Below are 24,981 nucleotides of genomic sequence, written 5' to 3' on the forward strand. Positions count from 1 at the left end.
TTCTTCCGTCTTGAAGGAGGAAGTGCCCGCAGTGCCTGCAGCGAGGCTTGTAACGCAAAGAATAGGACGCGTGTGGATCCTATTTGGAGCGCAGGGAGCACGCAGTCTTATGGGTAAAAAACCCTTATGTCCCGCTCCTCACCTGCATTAATTATTGCTCATTTGAATCACGAGTTCGAGTGCTTAGGCCACTCGAATCTACTCGTGACAGCATCCCTGTGCTGTACACATGCAACAGATCAGTGTCTGCAAAAGATCTGTTCCTGCAAAAGATCCGTTTCTGCAAAATGCATTCATAGTCTATGATATCTGCAGATCCTCATACACACCTTGTTTAACAAACATTCATCTGCAGATCAGATCCACCAGGATGGATCTTCAGATCTGCAGATGATTGTCTGATCTGCAGATAATTGTCTGTTAAACAAGGTGTGTATGAGGATCTGCAGATATAATAGACTATGAATGCATTTTGCAGGAACAGATCTTTTGCAGGAACAGACCTTTTGCAGATATTGATCTTTTGAACGTGTTCAGCATCTTGCAAAGATTTTATCTGATGGGGAGTTCAGCTCCATAGAATAGACTGTGTAGGTATGGCTCTCATACTCCATGGAAGGGGGTAAAATTGGCCTTAGATCTTTCATTTTCCAAAGACTGTGGTCTGATGTGTGTATGAGCCTTAAGAAGTGCTCTGACTGCTGCTGTTTTCCTATTAAAACACTATTGTGAGTCCCATTTTTTCTGTACCTCTTGCCTCACTCAAAGGATTCTCTTAGGCCCAGTGCACACCTAGCGGTTTTTGGAGCGATCCGTCGGCCACATCCGCCTGTAAAAACGCTTGGCTAATGTATTGCAATGGGATGGTGCACACTGGCGGTTTGAGGTTTTTGCCAAGCCGCAAACGCACCTCCTGCTGCGCGTTTGCGGTTTTCGGAAGCGTTTCGTCCTCAATGTAAAGTATAGGAAAAACGCAAACCGCTCTGAAAAATGCTACTTCAGAGCGGTTTGCCAGGCGTTTTTGTTACAGAAGCTGTTCAGTAACAGCTTTTACTGTAACAATATGTGTAATCTACTACACAAAACTGCACCCAAAACCGCTAGGTATGTTTAGAAAACCTCTCTAAACATACCTAGAATCGCTCTGAAATCAGCTCCCAAAACCGCTAGCAGATCCGCAATTTTGGTGTGCACTGGGCCTTACAGACTGCACCAATTCTGAGAATCCTACCCATCTCTTCCTATTTTAGAACAGTTTTAGAAGGAAATTGCACCTTCTTAAAGGACATTTTAAGGCAAAAAAAAAAAAAAAAAGAGTTTAACTTAGTGGGGGACTTCTTGCAGCTCCCTGGATTCATCCTGTGCCCACATCATCTGTCCTAGTCCCTCCGGCAAGCAGTGGCGACCCCAGCAAAGCTGGCTGGTCACGCACCTCCTCACTGCACTCCCACGGCCGGGAATGTTCTGCCCATGCACAATACGCAAAGACCGCTGCTGCGCATGCGCAAAGTGTTCCCAGACGCAGGAGCACAGATGAGAGTAGCTGCCAACTGGCTAGCTTTGCGGGGGTTACTGGTGCTTGCTGGTGGGACTAGGATGGACACCGGGCACAGGATGAGTCCAGGGAGCTGCAAAAAGCCCCAGGTAAGTTAAACTCTTTATTTTGCTTTAAATAACCCTTTAAAATGTCTGCATAATTTCTAGAAATCTAAGATTTTTCTCTCAGACACTATTGATACATTTGGCCCACTTTCCCTTTCCTGGTACTCAGAACGCTGTGATTTAGCATTCTGAGTAGACAGGAGACATCTAGTGGATGTATTTAACATTACAATATAAAAAAATTGTACCTATAACAACAAGCCCATTAATAAATTATCTTAACCCCTCCTGCCACCTCCCCATCCCCATATTTACCAAAATAAAAAATAGATTGATGGAGAAAAAAAAGAAAAGAAAGAGCATACATACATTGTTACATCAGGGACTAAAGCCTCATCTAAACGCATAGATGAGGCTCCGATGTGTGTTATCAATCGAGCCGCTGATGCGGCTCGATTGATGAGATCCGACAGGTCGGATCTTGCTACCGCCGATTCCCTGTTCATTCCCGGCGAGGGGACAATGGCAGGGAATAAAGCGGAAGATAAGCGGCACGGGGACGAGCGGGGACACTGAAGAGGCGATCCGGCGGCTAATTGAGCCGCCGGATCAGAGCCTCATCTACGCGTGTAGATGAGGCTTTAGATTTCTATATATGTAAGCCATGAGGGTATTTTATTATTATGGTTGTTGCCAAAAAGTGCTTGTAATTATTTATAGAGTACAATGACAAAACCAAACACAAAATTAAAAAAATACAACTTTCTTTCCAAATAAAATAATGTCACCATACATTGCACCAGGGAAAACATTTCTATGTTGTGAAAACCAAGACAAATAGGCAAATAAATTGTGTGGGTTTTATCTACAGTAGTATTATTTTAAAACTATAGTGGTTGAAAGTAAAGAAATGTAGTGTTTAATATTTTCCTTATTTTTCTCTTTAAAATGCATAGAAAATAAACTTCCGAACATCCAGAAATAAAGATATTTGGGGTGGTTTTTTTTTGCCACTTTTTAAACTGTGGACGCCACCTGCAGCTATGATCACACAGCCACAAATACACAAACCTCTCTGCAATCTGGTATACTTACTCAAATCCTACATCGAGAATGTCAAAGATGTGCTAATAATTTCTGCTTGCTAACTGTATACAGCTTGGGAATGGGCCAATCAAATGCATTTCCTATCAATTTTAAAGGCCAAATTCCAAGCAAGCCAGAATTATTTGCATCTGATTGACCATATCTAAGACCACAGTGTCCGGGCTGTGGTAGGATCATCATCCCTTTTCTCTCTGATAGGCCATCCTGCCTGCTCCCTGAAAACTGTTCTGTGTGATCAGTGCTGTCTTGAATTGAGCCTGAGAAACTGAACACAGGAAGCAGACCGCTTCAGGGTGGAGTTAGAAAAGAGGATGGGCGGAGCTGCAGGTCAGGTTGTGCTCAAAATGCAACAGATTTAAGCAAACTGCATTCTAGATTAAGAGAAGAAACTTTCACAGGTTAACAAACTGCAACAATACTTTTTGTAAACACTTTTATTTCAGCATAAAGCAGCAGTAGACACACTTTGATCCACTACACTACAGGATCCCTTTAAGTAAAATACCCAGATGCAGCTGCTGGTGCTTTCTGCAAGATCTCTGCTTCTCTGTGTCTATATGAACAGATTATGATGTATTGTTCAGTGTAGAATACATTTAACTTACCAACACATTTTTCTGCTAGTTCCTCTAGGAACACGTCAGATAATTTGGGATTCCAGTCCCTGGTGTGTATTTGTAAAATGTGCTTTCTTGCCTAGTAAAGAAATATAAATATTAGTATTGTCATGCATGGACGCAGAACACAAATTAAAGGAACATTACAGTTTTCTGCCTAGCTTCAGCAGAGAGCCCTTACCAGTCACTTTCTACAATAAAAAAAAAAAAAAAAAAAAAAAAAAGATTCAGTGGTTGGTTTTAAATGCTGCCCCTAAAAACACAATTTGTTAAAGCAATTCTCTTGAAGTATTAAATGCATAATAAGATCTGCATTCCTTTATTGGGAACTGTAGTGAAAATAACATAATGAATAAAATGCATATTTTTTCAGCACTGCTGTGAATGTTTACTAATTGTAGCGGGCTGACAAAGGAATGTAAACTAAACATAATATCACCTCTTTGGATTGGGCAATCAGCCTTCCACTGAAGAAGAGCTGTGTTTAACTGTTTGAATGCTGTTCTGCTACCAATTTTGTTTTGTGGTAGTAGGTTTAAGGCTGTAAATCTTTTAGAGCAAAGAAGAAATGCCGGGTTTCATGTCACTTTTAAGTTCTCTTACCTATACCTGGAGAAGCCTAGATTTCAGCAAACTAACATTAACCACTTGCTGTCCCTATGACGTGAAAATAAGTCTCACTCTCCTTCCAACAAAATCTCAGATAACACTGTTTATCTCTGCCCTGATAACATCACTACAGTGTTGTAAAATAATGACAGCAAAGCTCTCTCTCTCTCCCCTCCTCACGGGGAATTCAATGGCAGAGTTAATTAGTAAACAAGTCAAATACACATTCCAGGAGCAGACAGTAGCAGATTGTATACATTACTTAATTGTTACATCTAATACATTATCAAAACAAGTGAACGGTTTAAATAAACAGGAGATATAGACAAATAAAATTGTGGGTTAAGGCTGGTTTCACAGTGGGACGTTAAAGTCCCATGTTACAGCAGCCAGTAACGCAGCCTAACTCACAGCACTGTAAAATCAATTGTGCTGTTCACAGTGCCCATGTTGCGTTACATTGTAACGCAGCAAGTTTAACCACTTCACCCCCCCAGTGCTAAATTTCTCCGTCCCTCTGCGCACCGCTTCACCCCCAGGGACGGAGAAAGGCGCACTTGTTTATTTACTGGCTGGGAGTGGGCGGGGAACTCTCGCGCACACTTCAGCCAGCCCGCACAGCAGGTGACTAATTGGATGTTAGGAACGAGCATTCCTAAATCCAATTAGCCTCGCCGATTGCGAGTATAATGAAGACTGCTTTAAACAGAAGCCGTCTTCATTCAAAACAATGTAATGTAAACAAATGTGCAGCACGCGATCGCGCGCCCCCGCGCACACACACACACACCCCGGCTCTGCAGTACAATGATTGGTTATGGGGACTCTCCAGTCCCCAATAACCAAATCATAGTACATAAATACTAGAATGGAGGCAGCGCTGTAAGGTAAAAATAGCGCTGGTGTTACAGGGGTAAAACCCCTCAGTTGTGAAATGGTTAAACAAAGTGCTGCATGCTGTACGTTATACTGGGCTAAGCAGCGTTAGACTGCTTGTACATGCTCAGTAATGTTGGAGGTGGAGGTCTCCCCTCCTCCGCAGCCAGCCACATGGCTAATTAATATTAACTGCACTGCAGAGACTCATGGTAGGACTGTAGTGTTGTCCGGATCATGAACTAATCGTTCATTTGATTCGGATCTTTTTGTGAGTCGAATCATCTGGATAATCACAATGAAAGATTCGGTTCACAGTGGATGTCTGTCTGGAAAAAACAGGAACATACAGAAGGTACAGTGCAGGGAAAGTCCTGTTCTGCTAGTCATTTCACCCAGTCTGCTTCCCTAGTAAAATTATTCAAATGATTCGGTTCAAAGATCCGGATCTTTTCAATGATCCGATTCAAATGATCAGAATCCTTAAAAAGTTCCGGACTTCCCATCACTAACCTGGAGCTGCTGCTTTGAGAGCCACATAACGCAGCTCAATCTGACGTCCAACTTCAACACCACCATGCGTTGCGTTAGGGGCACGTTATGCGACCATAACATCCCCTAAAACGCAACGTCTTGGTGTGTAAGTAGCCTTAATGTACAATAGAACTGTTTACATTGAAGTTATAATGTACGAAAGTGGATAAATTGTGTATTTTTTTCCACTTGTTTTCTTATTTTCCTTTTAAAATGCATAGAATATAAGGTCATTACAAATAAATACCAGCCACAAAAAGCCTAATTTGACCTGAAAAAACAACAACATATACATCATTTAGTTGTGATAATTTTTGATAAAGTTATTGCCAAAGTAATCAGAGCAGAGCTGAACTGTGAACGTTACCAGGGTAGGGAAGTGCCTAATGTACTAGATTTGTTAGCCATGCCACTGAAAGGTTATTTTTATTCTTGATGTTCTCCCTATATCCTTTTCTTTCCTAACAGAGGGGAAAAAAGCAATGTGCCCACGCAGTATTTTGTGTCATATTGTAGAAGAAACTTCTCAATATCAAACAAAAGCTAGGAGCTACCCTTATGTTCCTGAGAAAGACTTACCTTCTGGTCAGGTAAACTGAACAAAAATTCCCTGTCAAAACGACCAGGTCTCCTGAGTGCTGGATCTATTGAGTCAAGTCTGTTGGTAGCACCAATGACAATAATTTCACCTCGATTATCCAAGCCGTCCATGAGTGCAAGAAGGGTAGAAACTATAGAGCTGTGGGGAAAAGAGAACATAGTTGTTTATCTACATAAACTCTAAAGAAAAGAAACATTAAATCATAACATCATTCTGACTTATGTGTTGTTCTGGAACTAATAAACTTCAGATTTTTGACAAAAAAAAAAAAATCAGGGCTGTGGAGTCGTAGTAATTTGGGGTACCTGGCGTTGTAGTTTCAGTGAACTGAGGAGTTTGAGTCGGATGATTTTTGAACCAAATCCATGGCCCTTGTAAAAATCAGATTAAGGAGTCGGAGTCGAGGAGTTGGAGCAATTTTTGGTACCTGGAGTCTGAGTCGGTGATTTCATAAAATGAGGAGTCTGAGTCAGATGATTTTTCTACCGACTCCACAGCCATGGTAAAATCGACAACGCTAATCTACTTTAGGAGACCCAAATGAAATCCCCATAGACAAACTGCTACTTCCTGCAAACTCCCTATATTTGGTACATAAATACAATAATAATAATAATAATAATAATAATAATAATAGTGTCCACTAATTATAACAAATGGGAAATCCGGAGAAAACAATAACCCTAAAATTGCATAAGAAGAACCATCTGCCACTGGGCTTCAGACAATGTGCTCACTTCAGCTACCTGAATTCCTGCTGGGTCCCCCATTTCTTGCAAATGGAAGCGGCCGTTTGTCCATGTGGATTTTGGTCCCCTAAAGCAGACTAGAACCAAAATTATTATTTTTATCCTTAAAGAGACTCTGTAACATCAAAAACATCCCCTGGGGGGTACTCACCTCGGGTGGGGGGAAGCCTCGGGATCCTAATGAGGCTTCCCACGCCGTCCTCTGTCCCACGGGGGTCTCGCTGCAGCCCTCCGAACAGCCGGCGACAGACACGACTGTCAATTCAATATTTACCTTCCCGGCTCCAGCGGGGGCGCTGTGGCTGCTTTCGGCTCCGAAGTAGACGGAAATACCCGATCTCAGTCGGGTCCGCTCTACTGCACAGGTGCCGGAAACTTGCGCCTGCGCAGTAGAGCAGACCCGGCGGCGATCGGGTATTTCCGCCTACTTCGGAGCCGACAGCCATCAGAGCGCCTGCGCAGGAGCCGGGAAGGTAAATAATGACGTCATCTTGTACGGAGGGCTGCAGCGAGACCCCTGAGGGACGGAGGACGGCGTGGGAAGCCTCATTAGGATCCGGAGGCTTCCCCCACCAGAGGTGAGTACCCCCCAGGGGACGTTTTGACGTTACAGATTCTCTTTAAAGTGGAACTGCAGTCACAAGGTCACCTCTGTTCCAATAGATACCCATGCCATTAAAAAAGCAATTGAAAGAATTTATAGTTTTACTTTTATTTTCCCCTGAAAACTACTGAGGTGATCAATCCTGAGCTCTCTAGTCTTCCTGGACATTTTTTTCTTACCTCCGAGTGCAAGATATAGGTATTAATTTATAGCAGGAGCTTACCTGTGCTAGCTACACTGACAGAAAGCGGTGCCGTTAGGAAATTGCAGTGTGCTGCTTACAGGTTGATCTGGACATAGGTCCATACTAATGTAAAACAGGTGCTCCCTGACTGTGACCAGGATGGGAACTGTGATTTTCAACCAGAATACATTGCTTTGAGTTAAAGGCAGGTGCAATAACTATATGGGCAATAAGGAATTGGTACACTGGATTAAAATTGTATGTTATACCTCAACTTTAATTCTGCTTCAAAATTTCTTTTGGCTTCCCAGCTGAAATGACTTTTCTAAGAGCCATACCAGTGAGCTTGCCTTCTAAACAGCAGCGTATGTATGAAACATGCTGATATTCAAGTTCACATTTAGCCTGAATCTTGTTATTTTTAGATTACCATTGTTTATAAAATCGGATGGTCAAGCGAGACGCAAATCATTTCAAGCTCATCCAGGATTGTGCAAAATGTATATGTAAATTTATGCTGCTTGAAATGGACCAGTCAAATCAGACCAAGGTGGAATTCCATTGGTCCATAAACCGTAACCAAGATTTGAACTTCATCCCAGTCAGGAGTTGATACCCCCTTTCCCATGAGAAATATTTTCCTTTTCTCAAATAGATCATCAGGGGGCTCTGTATGGATAATATTGTGGTGAAACCCCTCCCACAGCGTGATGAGTTTCCTGTCTGTGAACATCATTGCATTGTGGGAAATAGCTGTTTACAGCCGTTTCCAACTGCCAAAAAAAGCAAGAAGCAGCTACTTCCACTGACATCACCTGCCAGCAGTAAAAATGTCACCATGTGATAAATGTCAGAATGTAAATCAGGAAGAGGAAAGATTTTACAACGGGCAAACAGACTAAATCATTTATACATAATTATTGTAAAAATGAAGCATTTTACTACATTTTCACTAGCGTTCCTCTTTAAACCGCATAAATTTACATAACTGTGCCTCAACTCAGAATTATTACTATGTTATTTATATTATTGCATCTTATAGATTATCCTCATTCATAAAGCTGAGTACAAGAACACATATACCAGAAATGTTTTCAACAAGAAAAACTCATCCATGAAGATTTCACCGAACATCATGTCTATGGGTGCATACACGCCCAATTTAGGAGGGCCAATCACTGACCTACTTTACCATTTCCATGTAGCTAGCATGAGGACCAACGCATTTTGAATACTAAGAAAATATTGTGGATGTAAGCGCTCATACTGCATGAGAGGGATAAAATTGGCCAATCAAAATTGGATGTGTGTATGTACCTAAGTAATGGTAGTGAAAACTAAAGCTCCCAAGTAATGTATGTGACAAACAGCAGTAAACTGGAAGACCGCAGCAAAGGCTTACCTATGGATCTGATCCTGTCTACTAGAACGCACTGGAGCCAGTCCATCGATTTCATCAAAAAATATGATAGAAGGCCTCATCACATAGGCCTGCAATCACACAAAACACAGAATGAGCACATTCCTGCTAAACACACATCTTAAACTCACATAACGGGATCATCTGACTTATGGGGCCCATACATGGTACAATTTTTTTTCTCAATTAGATAATATTGATTATTCCGTTAGATCGAAAATAAAGATTGGATGTCCGATTAGATTTTTTTTTTTTTTTAAACGGGATAATCTTTTGTTTTTCTTGATTAAAAAGATTCTTTTCAATTTTCATTCGAGTTGATCGATTTGGTCGAATACATTAGAAAATTTAGACATTTTTATTGTACGGTGTATGGGCACCATTGGGTTCATCTTTACCCACATTCCTTGACTGGCAAAACTGGGTGAATATACATACTAAAAAATAAATATTAGCAGAAATAACCACACTGCTCTTGAAACAGAAGATATTTGGGTTTCACCAAATACCCATAATGCATCACAACCGGACATTAGTACGCAAAAGCAAAATCATCGGGTTATGCTCTAGTAAGCCAGGTGTACATTAAGAACTGATTGGGCCCAATTACAAGCTACATAGAGGCTGGGAATCTTAGTACTGTATGCCATTTACCATCTCTAGTTATGGAGAACAAGAGCCATGACAGGCGTGAAATAAGCCAGTTGGTTTTTTAAGTTCATTTAATTACCTTTTATTCTTTTGGCGCCTCTGTATCTTGTACACTATAAGCCAGTTGTTCTTAATGCATAAACTACTGAGTATGACAGTGTTAGCATATTATGCAATGTCTGATGCTCCTGTACACTGGACACTATGACGGGGCAGATGGGCAGTATAAGTGGTGAGTGACTAAAACGACGTTTAAAAGTGAGCAACCAGTTTATGGAAGCTTTTTTTTTTTTTTAGGTACAGCAGGTACAACAGGTACAGCTTTTCGTGCCCAGTGGAGGATCCCATCTTGGATGCTACATACAGCATCCAAGATGGCTGCATTACAGTACCTCTGCGCCCCTCCACCCCGGGCTGAAAACACAGCAACGATAGGCCGGGAACAGACGCCAAACGTAAAAGCATCTAGCATTGGCTCATGCAGAATGCGCAAACGCATGGTGCTGCAAACCAAGAAAAGCAGAGTTAGTACCTGCTAACGATGTTTTCAACAATCCTTCAGGGCAAAGGTGAGACGTAGCTCCTCCCAGGAACAGGAACAGACAGCACTTCCCCTATAAAAAAGTCACATGGTTAGTCCACCCTCAGTGCGTTTAGCCAAGTACCCGACAGGTGAACATTCCACTAACCCATAACCGTGCAACTATCAGACACAGACAATTAACACCCGGGTGGGATCGTTGCCCTGAAGGATTGTTGAAAACATCGTTAGCAGGTACTAACTCTGCTTTTTCCCCACAATCCTTCAGGGCAAAGGTGAGACGATTAACAAGTAATACAACCTCAGGGTGGGACCAATGCTTGGAGAACGTTTCTACCAACCGCCTGGTCGTGTGCAGACATTGCATCAATTCGGTAATGACAGATGAACGTAGAAAAGCTTGACCACGTTGCTGCTTTACATATTTGCTCAGGCGAAGCCCCTGCATTATTAGCCCAAGAAGCTGCCCTAGCTCTAGTAGAATGCGCTCTAAATGAGGCAGGAGCCTCACTTCCCATAACTCTGAAAGCTTCTATAATAGCTAACCTAATCCAATTAGCTATAGTAGATTTAGAAGCTATCTGACCTACAGTTTTCCCTGAAATAAAACAGATAAGGAATCGGTCTTCCAGACATCTGCAGCTCTGTTCAAGTATTCCAGAACACATCTTCTAACATCTAATGAGTGAAAAACCCTCTTTTCCACAACTTGGATTCACAGAGGGTAGGCAAAATAATATCCTGCGACCTGTGAAACCTAGACATAACTTTTGGACAAAACTTTGGATCCGTCTGTAATACTAACCTATCCTGAAAATAAGGACTTTTCATAGACAAGGCCTGTAGCTCACTAACCCTTCTGGCTGTAGTGATGGCTACTAAAAATACCGTCTTTAATGTAAGAAATTTAAAAGAACTGTCCCCTAGCGGCTCAAAAGGACCTTTGGACAGCCCCTCTAATACTAACGATAAATCCCAAGGAGAAACGTATGGCTTGTAAACTGGCAGTTTCCTAGATAGAGCCTTCCGAAATCTCAGTATTGGAGAGGAAGACAAGGGGATACCTGAAAAAGCAGATAAGGTAGCAATCTGCACCTTAAGCGTACTCACAAATATTTTTATCCCAACCGTCCTGGAGAAACCAGGACTGCTGGGACTGACAAGCTATCAAACTTAGAGCCAGATAACCAAAGATGGAAAGTCTTCCAGTATTTCAGATAGATCCTCCTAGTAACTTCCTTACAGCTAGTAACAAATGTAGAGGCTGCCTTCTCAGATACTCCCAACTTTTTGAGTAAGGCTAATTTAAGATCCAGACTAACAGATTCAATTTTCCTGGATGCGGATGCCACAGGTTCCCTTGTAGCAGTAGATCCGGCCTGCAAGGAAGTCTCCAAGGGTCTTCTGATGCTAACCTGAGAGCTGAAAACCAGCTCCTTCTCGGTCACCAAGGTGCTATCAAAATCATCCAATTTTGACAACCTCTCCATTTGCTGATGACCGCGGGAATCAAATTGAGAGGAGGAAATGCATACAGAAGTGGAAAGTTCTACTCTTGAATGAATGCATTCACCCCCCTGCTTTGATCTCTTGGATTGAGAGAGAAACAAGTCTGAATCTGGGTATTGTCTTCTGTTGCAAACAGATCGATTGACGGTGTTCCCCATCGTTTTATGATGTCTGCGAAAACACCTACTTGTTTAGAGACCATTCTGATGACAGAATCCTGCTTCTGTTCAGTTTGTCTGCATGTATATTGAGTGTTCCCTTGAGATGAACAGCTCTCAAGGATGACACATTCTTTTCTGCCCAAGACAAGATGTCCTCCGCTTCCTCCTGCAACAACAGGAATCGCGTGCCTCTGTTTGTTGATAAACGCTACTGCCGTAACGTTGTTCGACTGGATCAGAACATTGGACTGCAACAGTATCGATTGTACCTGAAATAAAGCCAGCCTTACTACTGTTAATTCCTTTCAATTGGATAACCTTTGAGACTGATTTTGTCCATTTCCCCTGAAAGGCTCTGTGAGCTATATGAGCTCCTCAGCCCCAGGCGCTTGCATCCGTAGTTATTACGTTGTCTACAGGCCCCTTCCAAGACCTGCCCTTCATAAGGTAGGATTCCTCCAACCACCGTTGCAGAGACACACAGTTTGAGGGATTTTGACTTTGAAATCTAATGTTTGTGGACGACCGTCCCAATTTTCTAGGAGGAACCTCTGTATCTTCCTGATATGCGCTAATGCCCAGGGAACTGCCACCATCGTGGATGACATTAACCCAAACACCGACAAAATCGTTCTTAGGGAAACTTTGTCTTCCCCTTGTAATGATTTCACTGCCAAACTTATCTTCAGAATCTTCTTGGGAGGAAGGAAAATCATCTGTTTTACTGAATCCACTAGCATGCCAAGAAACTGAGTTCTCTGACTTGGAATTAGAGAGGACTTCTCCAGGTTGATGATCCAACCTAGGGATCGGAGATGTTCCGATACCAGATTCAAATGGATTTTCAGCTGTTTTGCTGAACTTCCTAGAATAAGCAAGTCGTCTAAATACGGAATGATTAAAATCGATTGTTCCCTTAACGGAATTAATGCTTCTCCCAGAATTTTTGTGAACATTCTTGTTGCAGAAGTGATCCCAAACAGGAGGCAAACAAACTGGTAGTGTTCTACCATCCCATTTATTCTCACTGCAAAACTTAAGAATTTTTGTGATTTTTGGTGAATCGGCATATGCCAATATGCATCTCTTAGATCCAGAGATGCCATAAAGGCCTCTGGAAATAATAACTCCCTTACTGATTCCATCCGAAAATTTTTCATAAACCGACTCAGGTTTGTTAGGTGCAGAATCAGGCACAGGATGAATTCCATTACCTTGTACAGCTCCACGGAATATGTTGGCGCTTTATAAATCAATAATAATAATAATAATTCTGTCTTAGCATGTTCTGCAATATGCTCAAAAATCTCTGGAACCAGAGTAGGATCTCTTAGGGCCTTTGAGATCACAAATCTTGATGGTGGAGGAAGGGCAAACTATTTGGAAACCAAACATTATTGTCTGGCGAATAAATGGATTTTTTGACACTTTTGCCCACCTAAGAGAAAGTATCTTAGCCTTCCCCCCACCGCCTGACACGAGTCATTGGGATTCTGACTGGGACTCTAGAGCTTTAGACTTAAAGCCCCCTTTCCTGGACTTGTCAAAAGTCCACCTCCTGCCTTTACTTTGATCCTTAGAAGCATCCTTTTGATCACTCCTTGGCTTACGAAAAATATTGCTACCACAGTCTTCTGTTTCTTAAGCAAAACTTTATTTTTATTCAATGCTTTTTCCAAAGCTGAATCCAGTTCTGGACCAAACAACAATTCACCTGAAAAAGGGACACCACACAGCCTGTTTTTGGATGAGATATTACCATCCCATATTTTAAGCCACAAGGCTCTAATAGAAACAGAGCAATGGACCTGGCAGTAAACCTAATTGCTTCAGCAGAAGCATTTGATAAATATGCAGCAGTTTAAATAAAAATAGCAATAGAATTAAACAATTGCAAAACAGGTGCACCAGCCAGTATGTTAGCTTTGAGCTGATTAATCCACAGCTCCAAAGTTGTGGCCACACATGTAGAGGTAAAAGCCGGCCTAAACATAGCCGCACTAGCCTCCCAAGACCTTTTCAAATAAACATCCACCTTTTAATTAAGTGGATCCTTCAGCTTTGTATAATTGAATAAACAAAACAGCTACCACATCCTCAATACAGAATTTAAACTTTGAAACAGATTCAGATTCTATTTCTCTAGTGTCTGAAACTATCAACTTCAGTCACAGATACTCCAGATACAGCAACCTGAGAAGTGGATGGATTAGCATTCAATAATGAGGACTTAATTGAGTCCAATGAAGCATTAATCACCTCTCTAAAGGATTCAATGTATCCTGAACAGAGTGACCCGGCTCCTCCCCTACAACCCTCTGTATGCACAACTGACAGAGTTTTTGCATAGGGCAACATAAAATTGCACAAAGGACATGTTTTATCATTAGGAGGATGCCTGTGCTTATCTGCAGCAGCAGCAGCAGCAGATTTAGCAGAAGCCTTAGTATTGGCATAAACAACAACACAACAAGGCATGTAACTCTGCTCACACATATAGCACAATCAGCCCAGAAAGAGAAACCATTATCTCACCTTTTGGGCGGCCTGGTTGCTCTCAATCCTCTCAGCGTCTGACATGCTTCCAGCTGACACATCCAGAGCAGGACAAACTCTCTCTGAGCAACAGTGCTACAGGCCCGCGCAGTTTCCCCTTGAAACATACCTGGCCTGCCGCGAATGGATGAGTGGCGGCCCGGAAGCTGCAGAGAGAGTAATGAGCCGGCACTACAAATTGTTACTTTCGGCATACCCGCCGGAAAGTACGCATCCGGACGCGGCCAAGCGTCCTAATGGCCGCAATGCGCTCCACGCTGCACATGGCCGCCGGCTTACCTCCGTCCTGCTCACTCCGCCGCAAGGCCGCCAAGGGGAACCCACGCCTTCCACTCTTGCTCTCCCTGGAAGCGGGAGAGAAAGGTAGGCAAACCCCAGGAAAGCTCCAGCCTGGGGCGCATGGCCAGACTGCCTCAGTACCACAGTCTCAGCCACCCAGAGAGATCCACCTGCAGCCCAGCACACAGGCTTCACCCAAAGGGGAGATGCCGACCTGCCTGGACGCAGGAACAAACAGCACTGAGGGTGGACTAACCATGTGACTTTTTTATAGGGGAAGTGCTGTCTGTTCCTGTTCCTGGGAGGAGCTACGTCTCACCTTTGCCCTGAAGGATTGTGGGGAAAACCACCAGTGAAATCACGGCGACAAGTGTACTCCCGTTCCTTACCAGACTATCTTAGAATGACTTTCTCCACAGAAATGCACAGTTAATTCTGCTTATTGCACCCCACCTCTCAATAATAAAACTTCATCATAAGCAGCAGCGCCAACCTCCAACATTTACAGACTGAATTCGGACTGAAGTCAACTCAGACTTATAGTTAATCCTATGAACAGATAGGAGAGAGTAAGAACTTACTTGATCAAAGAGAAGGCGCAGCTGGCGCTCGGACTCTCCCACCCACTTGCTGAGGCAATCGGCTCCTTTGCGCATAAAAAAAGAAACCTTTCGGTCACCTTGGCTGCATTCATTGGCCAAGGCTCGGGCCACTAACGTCTTCCCTGTTCCGGGAGGTCCATAAAATAAACATCCCCTGCAGGAGAAAAGTAAAGGTCAGATCTTGGAAACATGACAAGGCCTACAGAGTAGGAAACAATTGTTGAGATTGTAAAATATTGGCTGCTAATGAGTAAGGCCAGGAGCGTCTCTCTGCTACATGCACTCCAGGTCCTCCGCCTGAACAGGACCAAACTCAATGGACACCTAAGGTCAGAGGAATATGGACGTTGCCATATCGTTTTCCTTTTAAACAATATCAGTTGCCTGGCTTTCATGCATTAGTAATGTCTGAATCAAACACCTGAAATAAGCATGCGGCAAAAGCAGGTAAACTAGTAAAACATCTGATCTGCATGCTTGTTCAGGGTCTGTGACTAGAAGTGCTACAGGCAGAGAATCTGCAGGACAGCCAGGCAATGTGCATTGTTTAAAGGGAAATAAAAATGTCAGCCCTCATATCCCTCTCACTTCAGGTGTCCTTTGATGGGCTGGGCTGCAAAAAGTTGGCAGATGTGGACACGTGAATATATACATCAATTTGGCTTCCGATCTCTGCAGGAGATTGTCATAAATGTGGAACACTATAAGCAAGATCATTAATTAGGAGAGAGAGTCGTAAAGGGGCATTACATAAGAGGGGCATGCTGTAAGGGGAACATAATTAAGAAGCATTCTCAATTAGGTCAATCAAAAAACAAAACAGAGTATTTGCAATTATTCAGGTTAGAGTAAGCATATGATTTCTTCCACGATGCATCACTGCTGAAGATGCAAATGATCCTTTGTTGTCCCTGTAAGCTAACCACACCTCCAGAAACGCTGGAATGCAATGATGTGCCAGCTTGTTAATTGTACAGAGCCACAATAATCCTACATGCAAACAGACAGTTTTGGATTAGTTGATCCTCATCAGTGCATGGCATGGAATAATGTAGCTTTAGGTCATTGTACATTGTAAGAGTAGAACTATACAGGGACCGCTATAAATGGGGACTCTAGACAGGTAATAAGTATAAGGTGCTACTATATGTAAGGTACTGTGAGAGGGTGGTCCCAATACAGACATCTCTATAATTAAGGGGGTCCCTATACATTGAGGCACAATCACGTGTGCAACACTAAGTTGAGTACAAAAAACAAACAAACAAAACCAGTAGACATGTGACACTTGAGGACTAGAACAATGAAAATAATGTTTCTGTGCAACTTTGTATAACCACGGATACTTTTAATTCCAACCCCCTAAATGACAAAATAAGCAATTAACAACCTTACTAACCTCTTCTTCCCCAATACAGTAAAAAAAAAATGTGAAAAATGAAATTAGCGGAAAAATAGATCTTTATAGCAAAATCAGATATTGCCCCCAAACATTGTGCCAGGCAGCAGCCAGCAACATCATTTTAAGTGTTGGGGTAAAAAGGATACAAACATTTGTATTTTTATTATATATTTTTTTTATAAACCACAGTACTGTATATTTTAAAACTAAAATAAATGAAAACCAAGTAAACCCCTTTTAAAATGCAAACAATTCTGCTAAAGCAAAGTCTAGATCAGGCTTTCTCAAGCAGGGTTCCTTGAGTACTCTCCAGGCGTTCCTTGGCATTCTCCCCCATATGACAGAGAGCACACTATAATAGGGAACACTGTAAGAAGCAGCACTACATTGGGGGTCAGAATAATGAGCACATTAATAAAAAGCACTAGAATAAGGAGACATAATGAAGGGCACTGTAATTGGGGGTAGTTAAATTAACAGCCACACCAACTTTTAAAGACCATTCATCCTGAAAAATAAATTCAGGGGGTTACTTGAGATCCAAAACGTATCTGCAGGGTTCCTCCAGGGTTAAAAGGTTGATAAAGGCTGGTCTAGATAGTCAGCGAAGCATCTGCGCTCGCTCTCCCCACAATCCATTTCCATCTCTGCCCCAGTGTGCATCCCCCACCATATCTTTCTCACCTGGCACCCCCCTCCTCAGGAATTTCGTTCTATAACGCATCCAACACTCTCCAACCTTTGTAATCTGCGCACCCGCAAAACTAATGTTCCCTCAACAAACATACGCTCTAACTTAGGTCATTTCCCTTCAATCTCTGGCTAAGTTGTACCCCTTACTAAATATAACCTAAAACACACACTGCCTCTAACTATATAGTATACTTCCCCATCTCTTTTTCCATTCCTTTAGAGTGTAAGCTTGTAACGTAATTGCCACTGCACCAATGGTAGGCTAGACGTGCCGGAATCACCTTTGGAGTCACAAGTGTAATGTAGACCACTCCATAAAATTTGCACCATCTAAAATCTTCCTTTATTTAGGCTTCTTTAAAACATGACAAAAGATAAAAGTCCATTTGTGGGTCTGTATTGTATGATGACGCACAGGCGTTTCAGCCCATCTAGGTCCTTTCTCAAATCATGACCAGCCCACAATCATTGCGAGAAAGGACCTAGGTGAACCAAAACGCCTGTGCGTCATCATACAATACAGACCCACAAATGGACTTATCTTTTGTCATGTTTTAAAGAAGCCTAAATAAGGGAAGATTTTAGATGGTGCAAATCTTATGGAGTGGTTTAGATTGTAAGCTCACAAGGGCAGGGCTCTCTCACCCTTTTGCGTCTTGGAATTTGCTCACTGTAGTTATTTCTACCACTTCTATATTCTGCCCCACTGTCTATATTTTGTGTATACCATTGCCTGTATTATTATATACCACATGTTTGCTTATTACTCTGTACAGCACCACAACAAAATCTTGTCAGAAATGGAAGGAATCATTGTAAGAAGAAAATGGTGAGCTTCTGAGAGGAACTGACAGCCAGGTAAGTACGTACCGCAATATTCATTTGCAGGTACATCATGTTTATTTTAAATCATTTTACTTAGTTCAGGTTCACTTTAAAGGCGTGCATGAAAAAAGGGCTCGGCTGGATAATGAAATGGCGCTGGTGGATATAAAATCTGATAACGATAAACATCGTTGTCAAACTTGGTTATTAATAACTACCGTTGTAAAAATAGACCGGAAATAACAAAAAGATATTACCGTTAAATATCATTACGTAATTCAACAATACAGCTTAACCCAACCCTATTCTCACACAGAACCCTCCCCTGGTGGTGCCTAAAACTAACCACTCCCCTGGTGGTGCCCAACCCTAACCACCTCCCTGGTGGTGTCCAACCCTAACTACCCTCCCCCCGGTGGTGCCTAACCATAACCACCCCCCTGGTGGTAACTAACCCTAACCATCCCCCTGGTGTTGCCTAAAACTAATTACTCCCTCTGCAGAAACACCCTTTTACACACAGAAACGATAATATCTTTGTAAAACGCATTAAAGTCTATGGCGTCACCGTTTTGGTCCACCCTCAGGCGGCGCCCTTTTTTCCTGATACCCTTCAAAGACTTTACAGTTTCCAATGAAATTGGGTTGACTTATTTTTGAAGTAGACTTTATTTCCAGTATATACAGTCGTTTGACTGATGTCCCAGTTTATGAAGGTTAAGTTTGGTGCAAACAGCAGATTCATAAACCGATTCATCAACAGTATGTGTGCAGCCTCTAGCTGCTCGGAAAACAAACGCTCAGATAATTACTAAAGATGAATACAAGGAAACAATATTCAGTTTAATATTTGTTTTACACAAAAACAGTTTCTATACCCTTTGCTATGGCGATGCCCTTGACCAAAAAAAAAAAAACAACAACATTTTTTTCATACATATTTTATGACATTTCAGAAAAAAATTATGCAATGCCGATTTTGATATTCTAAAAACCAGCCAGAGATGAGAAAGTCAGAAATGCACCAATGATCTGTAACATAAAGAAGAGAAAACAATAACGCTGGAACTTTCGTTCCGCTAAGGAAGACGCAGAACAAAGTAAACAGGCTTGGCGGCTGGCTTTGCGAGCACTACAGCTAATGAAATGGCAGAGCCTGCAATAATGCCAGGCACCACTGCAAAGCACACCGCTAAAAGGGCACAAGAGCGGCGGCAGTGCAGCCAGCAGAAAGCGAGGCAATTACAAGAAGGGTCAATAGCGAAGCTTGCAATTACCCTCAAATGAACCTGCGCCATTATAACATGATGAGAAGCGACATAATCAGAGGTTACCTAATGAAATGTAGATTTTCAGCAGCTTCAAAGATTAGAGTACATGTAAATGCCTATTAAAAGGGATCCAAGCAGCTTTTTCCCCTTGCAGTTTCTCCTGCGAGGGGGGGGGGGGCATCTTCCCCCTCCACTTTGCCCTTATTTATCCAGGGGAAGGTGTGAAGATAATCAAGAGTGACTCTAAACTGTTTGAAGCACAGTGTCCTATCCCCCCACCCCTCTGCTGTTGAAAGCTTTTGTTTGCTGATTGGTACTGCTAATTACTGCACTCCTTATCTGAGTGCTCTTTCTGCGGACAGACAGGCTAGTCCAGCTGCCAGAATAATGTGCAAACAGGTAGGGATGTGTGTGTGTTCTGTACCTTTGATTAGATATTTTCAAGGGAGTGCTGAAATACTGAGAATCCCCCATGAAGAGATGACAAGTCTAAAACCTGTCAGTTCTGTCAGATTTCTACTAACTACTATAAGTGATAGCAACATAGGATAAAATTAATTTATGGCTCATTTTACTCTGGAAAAAACCTACTTCTAATTGGTCTGGTTACGTGTATTTTCATTTTTTAAATTTCTCATGAGTGGTCCATTTAGCTTGATTTGTTTGATTTTTAAGTTGAATATGGATTTGGAGAGGTTTGCCATTGCCGATCCCTTCCTATCAGTGCCTACCTGGGTCTAGACAAGAACCAAATGTTTTCACATGGTAAGTACACCCAATCTAAACGAACATCTCTTGTTTTACAAACCTCGAGGCGTGAGAAAGTGACAGGGTCACTTGAGGATATTAATGTGGATGCTCACGGCCTCGGCCATTACTGTAGACCCCATTCGTACATCAGCGTGTGCTTAACAGAAAACCTGGTGACTGATGGCTCTCCTGAATTACATGCAAGTGCTGTAATCTATTAACAGGCGAGTTTACAAGTAGGTCTTTATTGAGAGAAGGGTTTTATAATCAGCCATCTGTTATGCAAGCAGATAATCCGTGCGTCGTGGAAAAAATGGCTGAGCTGTCACACGTCCGCTCTCCCCGGCTGATCGCATCTCGCCGAACGCAACAGCTGCTGCCAGGAGACTTAACCCTTCTCCCTACGGGGACATTATGCATATCTGAATAAACCTCCTATTATAACAGTGCGCCACCAAAATAAGCCTGTATTCCTCACGGCCTTCAGAAATGTATTAGTGCAGTGCATTCTGTGAGCTGACAGCGCCCTCTGCAGGTTCACCGGTGCACTACCACCACCAATCTCTCCTGAAAGGAAGATAATGCAAAGCATACAAGCTTGGAACTATGCTAAATTATACCTGAAGTAACAGGAATATGGAGGCTGCCATTTTTATCATCTTTTATTTGCCTGGCTGTCATTGTGATATTTTTTGGCTTCAGCGATCACACCCTACAGCCAACATTCGGAAAGTAGTCGTAACACATTCTGAATTGTTGTGCAATGTTTGCAGTACAGACGGTAAGGGATTAGAACTGAAAAGCTAGTTTGGAATGGCTCCTCCCGTATCCCTCTCACTTCAGATTTCCTTTAAAAAGGATGAAGGTGCCCATATATCAGACTATGGGCTGGATTCAATAAGACAAATAAGCGTGCCTTATCAGAGTAGCATATGGAGCGCTAAGAACCATGAACTGCTAATTGGCAATGACGAGAGCTCCACTCATCCTGCCCCGAGTCCCTGTGGGTCCAATCACTTTAAAGACATTATCCCGGCACTTTGATTGGCCCAATAGGCTGCCTGTCTAGTTTCCTGTCAAGTGACAGGCAGCCTATTGGGCCATTCACAGTGCAGGGATAATGTCCTTTAAAGTGATTGGACCCGCAGGGGCTCAGGGCAGGAGTGAAGCTCTCGTCATTGCTAATTAGCAGGAATACGTTCGTAGGGCTCGTTGTGCTACTCTGATAAGGTGTGTTAACTCTGATAAGGTATGCTATTTGTCTTAGTGAATCAAGCCCTATGTATGGGCAGATCGACCGAGAGAAATCTCTGGCTGATCGAAGAGAGATCTGTTGCCTGCCCATACACCACAGGCTGATTCACACGGACAGGTAATGTTTAGCGCACTGGGCACCGAGAAGCGAGGGACACAGCGTTGGGGGTTGTGTTAAGTGTCATGATATCGCTCGTCATAGCCGTGCACCTGACCAACCACAACTGACCGACATCTTGCAGCATATCCGACCGATTCACGCGGCCAATTTCAGCATGAAATTGGTTGCCTCGTCGATCAGGCATGCACTTGGCGGCACCAATTTTCATCCGATTCGATCATAATAATTGAATTGGCTGGCCTGATCGACGTAATTTCAACCGAAATTGGTTGCATCGTCAATAAGGCATGCACAGATTTTCATTCGAATTCCATTATAATAATCAAATTGGATGGCCAATCAGCCGCCTGATTTATGACCACCTTAACAGCGCCACTGGAGCAAATTACACCATGCAGCTACTGGAACTGCAATAAAACAGGTTAACAAAAAAAATCTGCAGATTTACATTGCTTTGCTCCCCCAGCCCAATACATCCCACCAGATTGTCCTGCCAGCGTTTTGTGGCCACCTGAGACCGGCAAGTGGTTATAGTCAAGGAGATGCTAATAACTCAGGGCAAGTTGATACAGGACTGTGCAAATGTATGTATCTTGTAAATAGACTGGAAAAATGTTATTGGTCCGCTGGGACCACAATTCTGTGATGTTAGTATACGGTAGCGGCTGGATCCTCCAGAGTCTTCCCCTGTTGTCATTCGCTAGGCCAATCCAGCCATGGTACCCCCCCCCCAGCACAGGTGCTCGGCCCATGGATAGCATTATAGACCCGATAGTGCTGCGCTTTTTCCACCGACGCCTGAGTGGGGCCATGTTACTACACATATGAGTGAGCCAAATGTTTGTCTTTCACTTTTTGACTGGGCCAGAGGAACGATGAGGGGGTATGGAACGGAGGAAGCCTCTGGATTATCCAAAGGGCTTTCATCTACCTAGGTACATGGCACGCTACGCACTTTTCCTGCGTAGACTGGCTCCGACTGACGTAACTGACGGGACTCGGCTCCTGAAGCTGCTGGCAGAGGACGACGGGGGGGGGGGGGGGGGGGGGAAGGGGTGGGAGCTATCGGAGCAGATGGGGCTGAAGGAAGTCCAAGGTATGTATAAATCTTTATCTTTTGTCAGCTCTGAGTCCCTTTAAAGAGATGAGGCACCCTCATGTATTTTACCATATATAGCAATGGGAACATGACAGTAAACACCTACCCTGCTCTTTGTTTCATTCTTCTCTGCTCAGTCTGCCTGTTAGCAGCTCTGATAAGAATCCCTGACTGAGCATTCAGTCTAGCTTTGCCCCAAATGATTATAGCTGAGTCAGTCTTCTGTGATGTCTTTTCAAGGCCAAGACTGTCCCCCTGTGGCTCTGCTTTCCTGCTATGTAGGCTCGTAGCAGGACAGCATGTTCCCATTGATATTTATGGTAAAATACATGAGGGTGCTCCATCTCTGGTTCTCTTTAATGCTCAACATCTCTCCTACAGGGGTTAATGGAAGAGGAAGGGGTGGAGTTTGGGTGACAGGGTTTCAAGTCCGCCAAGAAGAGCTCCACCATCATTGTGCCACTACAAGTCACAGCAGTAGTCAATTGACTGCCCCAGTTTCCAGGAAATTTTCAGTATTACCATGCATTTTTTTAATAAAAGCATACATGTTGATACTATGTTTTTCTTTGTTCTTATCCAGTCATATGAAAGCTGCAATACTGACTACTGGTATAGCCAGTCACAGCTGAGTTTGCTGACTCCCAGTGACCACTCCCTCCCCTCCAATGACTGTTGCTGTCTACTTGGAGAGCAGACAGCATGAGTCATCAGAAGTGGGGAGAAAAGATTACAAGGATGACAGTAAGCCTGCTTGAGTGAGCTGCAGAATATTTTCATGGCAAGCAATAACCATTTATGCTTTTATTAAATGCTTCTGTCTCAGGATAGAACAATGGATTTAAACGTATGTATACCACAGGGACACTTTTCCAATAGCTGTTACCGAGAAGGACACTTTCTTTACAAATCTGTAGAAGCAAAGAACTGCACTGACCTGGGTGGTTGGATCTTGAACTTCTCAAAGATCTCCGGGTACAGCAAGGGGAAAACCACCATTTCCTTTAATGCATAAATGTGCTGGCTCAGACCCCCGACACTGTCAAAGCGAACCTGAAAGACAAACGGTGCCACATAAGCATCAAAAGGCAGAATTGTGTTCTGTGCAGGTCATTTCATATTCATCTATAGCAATGATAATGGAACTTCATGAAGTATCATTATCCAGGCAACGACAGATAAATGTTTGTGTAATTCATACAATTTAAAACAGTTTCTAGTGGCTGGATAGAGTACTGGTTAAGGGCTCTGCCTTTGACATGGGAGACCAAGGTTTGAATCTTGGCTGGGGTCAGTACCTATTCAGCAAGTAGTCCTTGGGCAAGACTCCCCAACACTGCAGGGTGGCCCATTGAGCATACCCTTAGTGGCTGCAGCTCTTGAGTGCTTCGTGTCCAACAGGAGAAAAGCCCTATACAAATGTTAAGATTATTATTATTTATCTTTTAGAACTGGTCAGCTGAAATGTTAGAATTTTATTTTGGAGCTCTATGCCACTTCATCTATTGTTTAGTGCTTGTGTGGTGGTGTGCAGGCACCTAATAAACAAAAAATTCCTTAGCAGTTTGTCTAGTTCACAATTTTACCAGGTCCCCTGGAACCAGTCTGAAGCGAAGTGTCATGTATCTGCTAGCTACTCCACAGTCAGCGTGTCGAGATGCCAAGCAAGCACATGGAGTCCGGCAGTATGGGATCAAAGCAACACAATTTGCCACCTATTGTTCCTCCTCCTGCTAGCATGTGGTTAAATGGACTAAGACCTGGTGCACACCAGAGGAGTTTTTCTGAGCGTTTTGCGTTTTTAAATCTGCTGCTAATGTTATCCTATGTGTCTGTGCACACTGGAGCAATGAGGTTTTGTAAAAAAAAACCATAGCATTACATTGGGAAGAGCTTTTAGTGGTTTCAAAAGCTCTTCCCAATGTAATGTTATGGTTTTTTTTTACAAAACCTCATTGCTCCAGTGTGCACAGACACATAGGATAACATAAGCAGCAGATTTAAAAACGCAAAACGCTCAGAAAAACGCCTCTAGTGTGCACCAGGCCTCAGTGCTGAATGAAACAAAGTTTTATACATGCCTGGGGCTTCCTCCAGCCACATCCGTTTGGATTGCCCCCATGCCGCACATCGTCCTCTGCCCACAGCTTCGGGAAACTGCTCCCATCACTTCCGTCAGTCTACGCGGGAGAAATGTGCTCTTTGCGTATCCCTCCAACAGCCGCTGGACAGATACGTAGAGGGCGCACTTTTCTTACGTCAGACGGGACCCGGTTCCCCGAAGCTGTGGGCAGCGGCCTGGCATCGATTTAAGCGTTTTGGGCTGGAGGAAGCCCCAGGTATGTATAAAACTTTTTGTGTGAT

The 24,981-nt window shown here is 43.0% G+C and overlaps 1 protein-coding gene across 4 annotated transcripts in view; it reads right to left on the reverse strand.

Moving 5' to 3' along the window:
- Nucleotides 1–24,981, reverse strand: part of ATAD2B (ATPase family AAA domain containing 2B) — a 224,834-nt gene that overhangs the window by 103,144 nt on the left and 96,709 nt on the right. For all 4 annotated transcript variants that reach the window (XM_068280232.1, XM_068280234.1, XM_068280233.1 and 1 more), the window contains 5 exons: nucleotides 23,555–23,670; nucleotides 15,182–15,356; nucleotides 8,886–8,974; nucleotides 5,925–6,084; nucleotides 3,315–3,405 (listed from right to left, as the gene is read on the reverse strand). In XM_068280232.1, coding sequence (XP_068136333.1) covers nucleotides 3,315–3,405; nucleotides 5,925–6,084; nucleotides 8,886–8,974; nucleotides 15,182–15,356; nucleotides 23,555–23,670 — 631 coding nt within the window. The remainder of the gene's footprint in view (nucleotides 1–3,314; nucleotides 3,406–5,924; nucleotides 6,085–8,885; nucleotides 8,975–15,181; nucleotides 15,357–23,554; nucleotides 23,671–24,981) is intronic.

Source organism: Hyperolius riggenbachi, chromosome 4 (genome assembly GCF_040937935.1).
Source record: "Hyperolius riggenbachi isolate aHypRig1 chromosome 4, aHypRig1.pri, whole genome shotgun sequence".
Lineage (NCBI taxonomy): Eukaryota > Metazoa > Chordata > Amphibia > Anura > Hyperoliidae > Hyperolius > Hyperolius riggenbachi.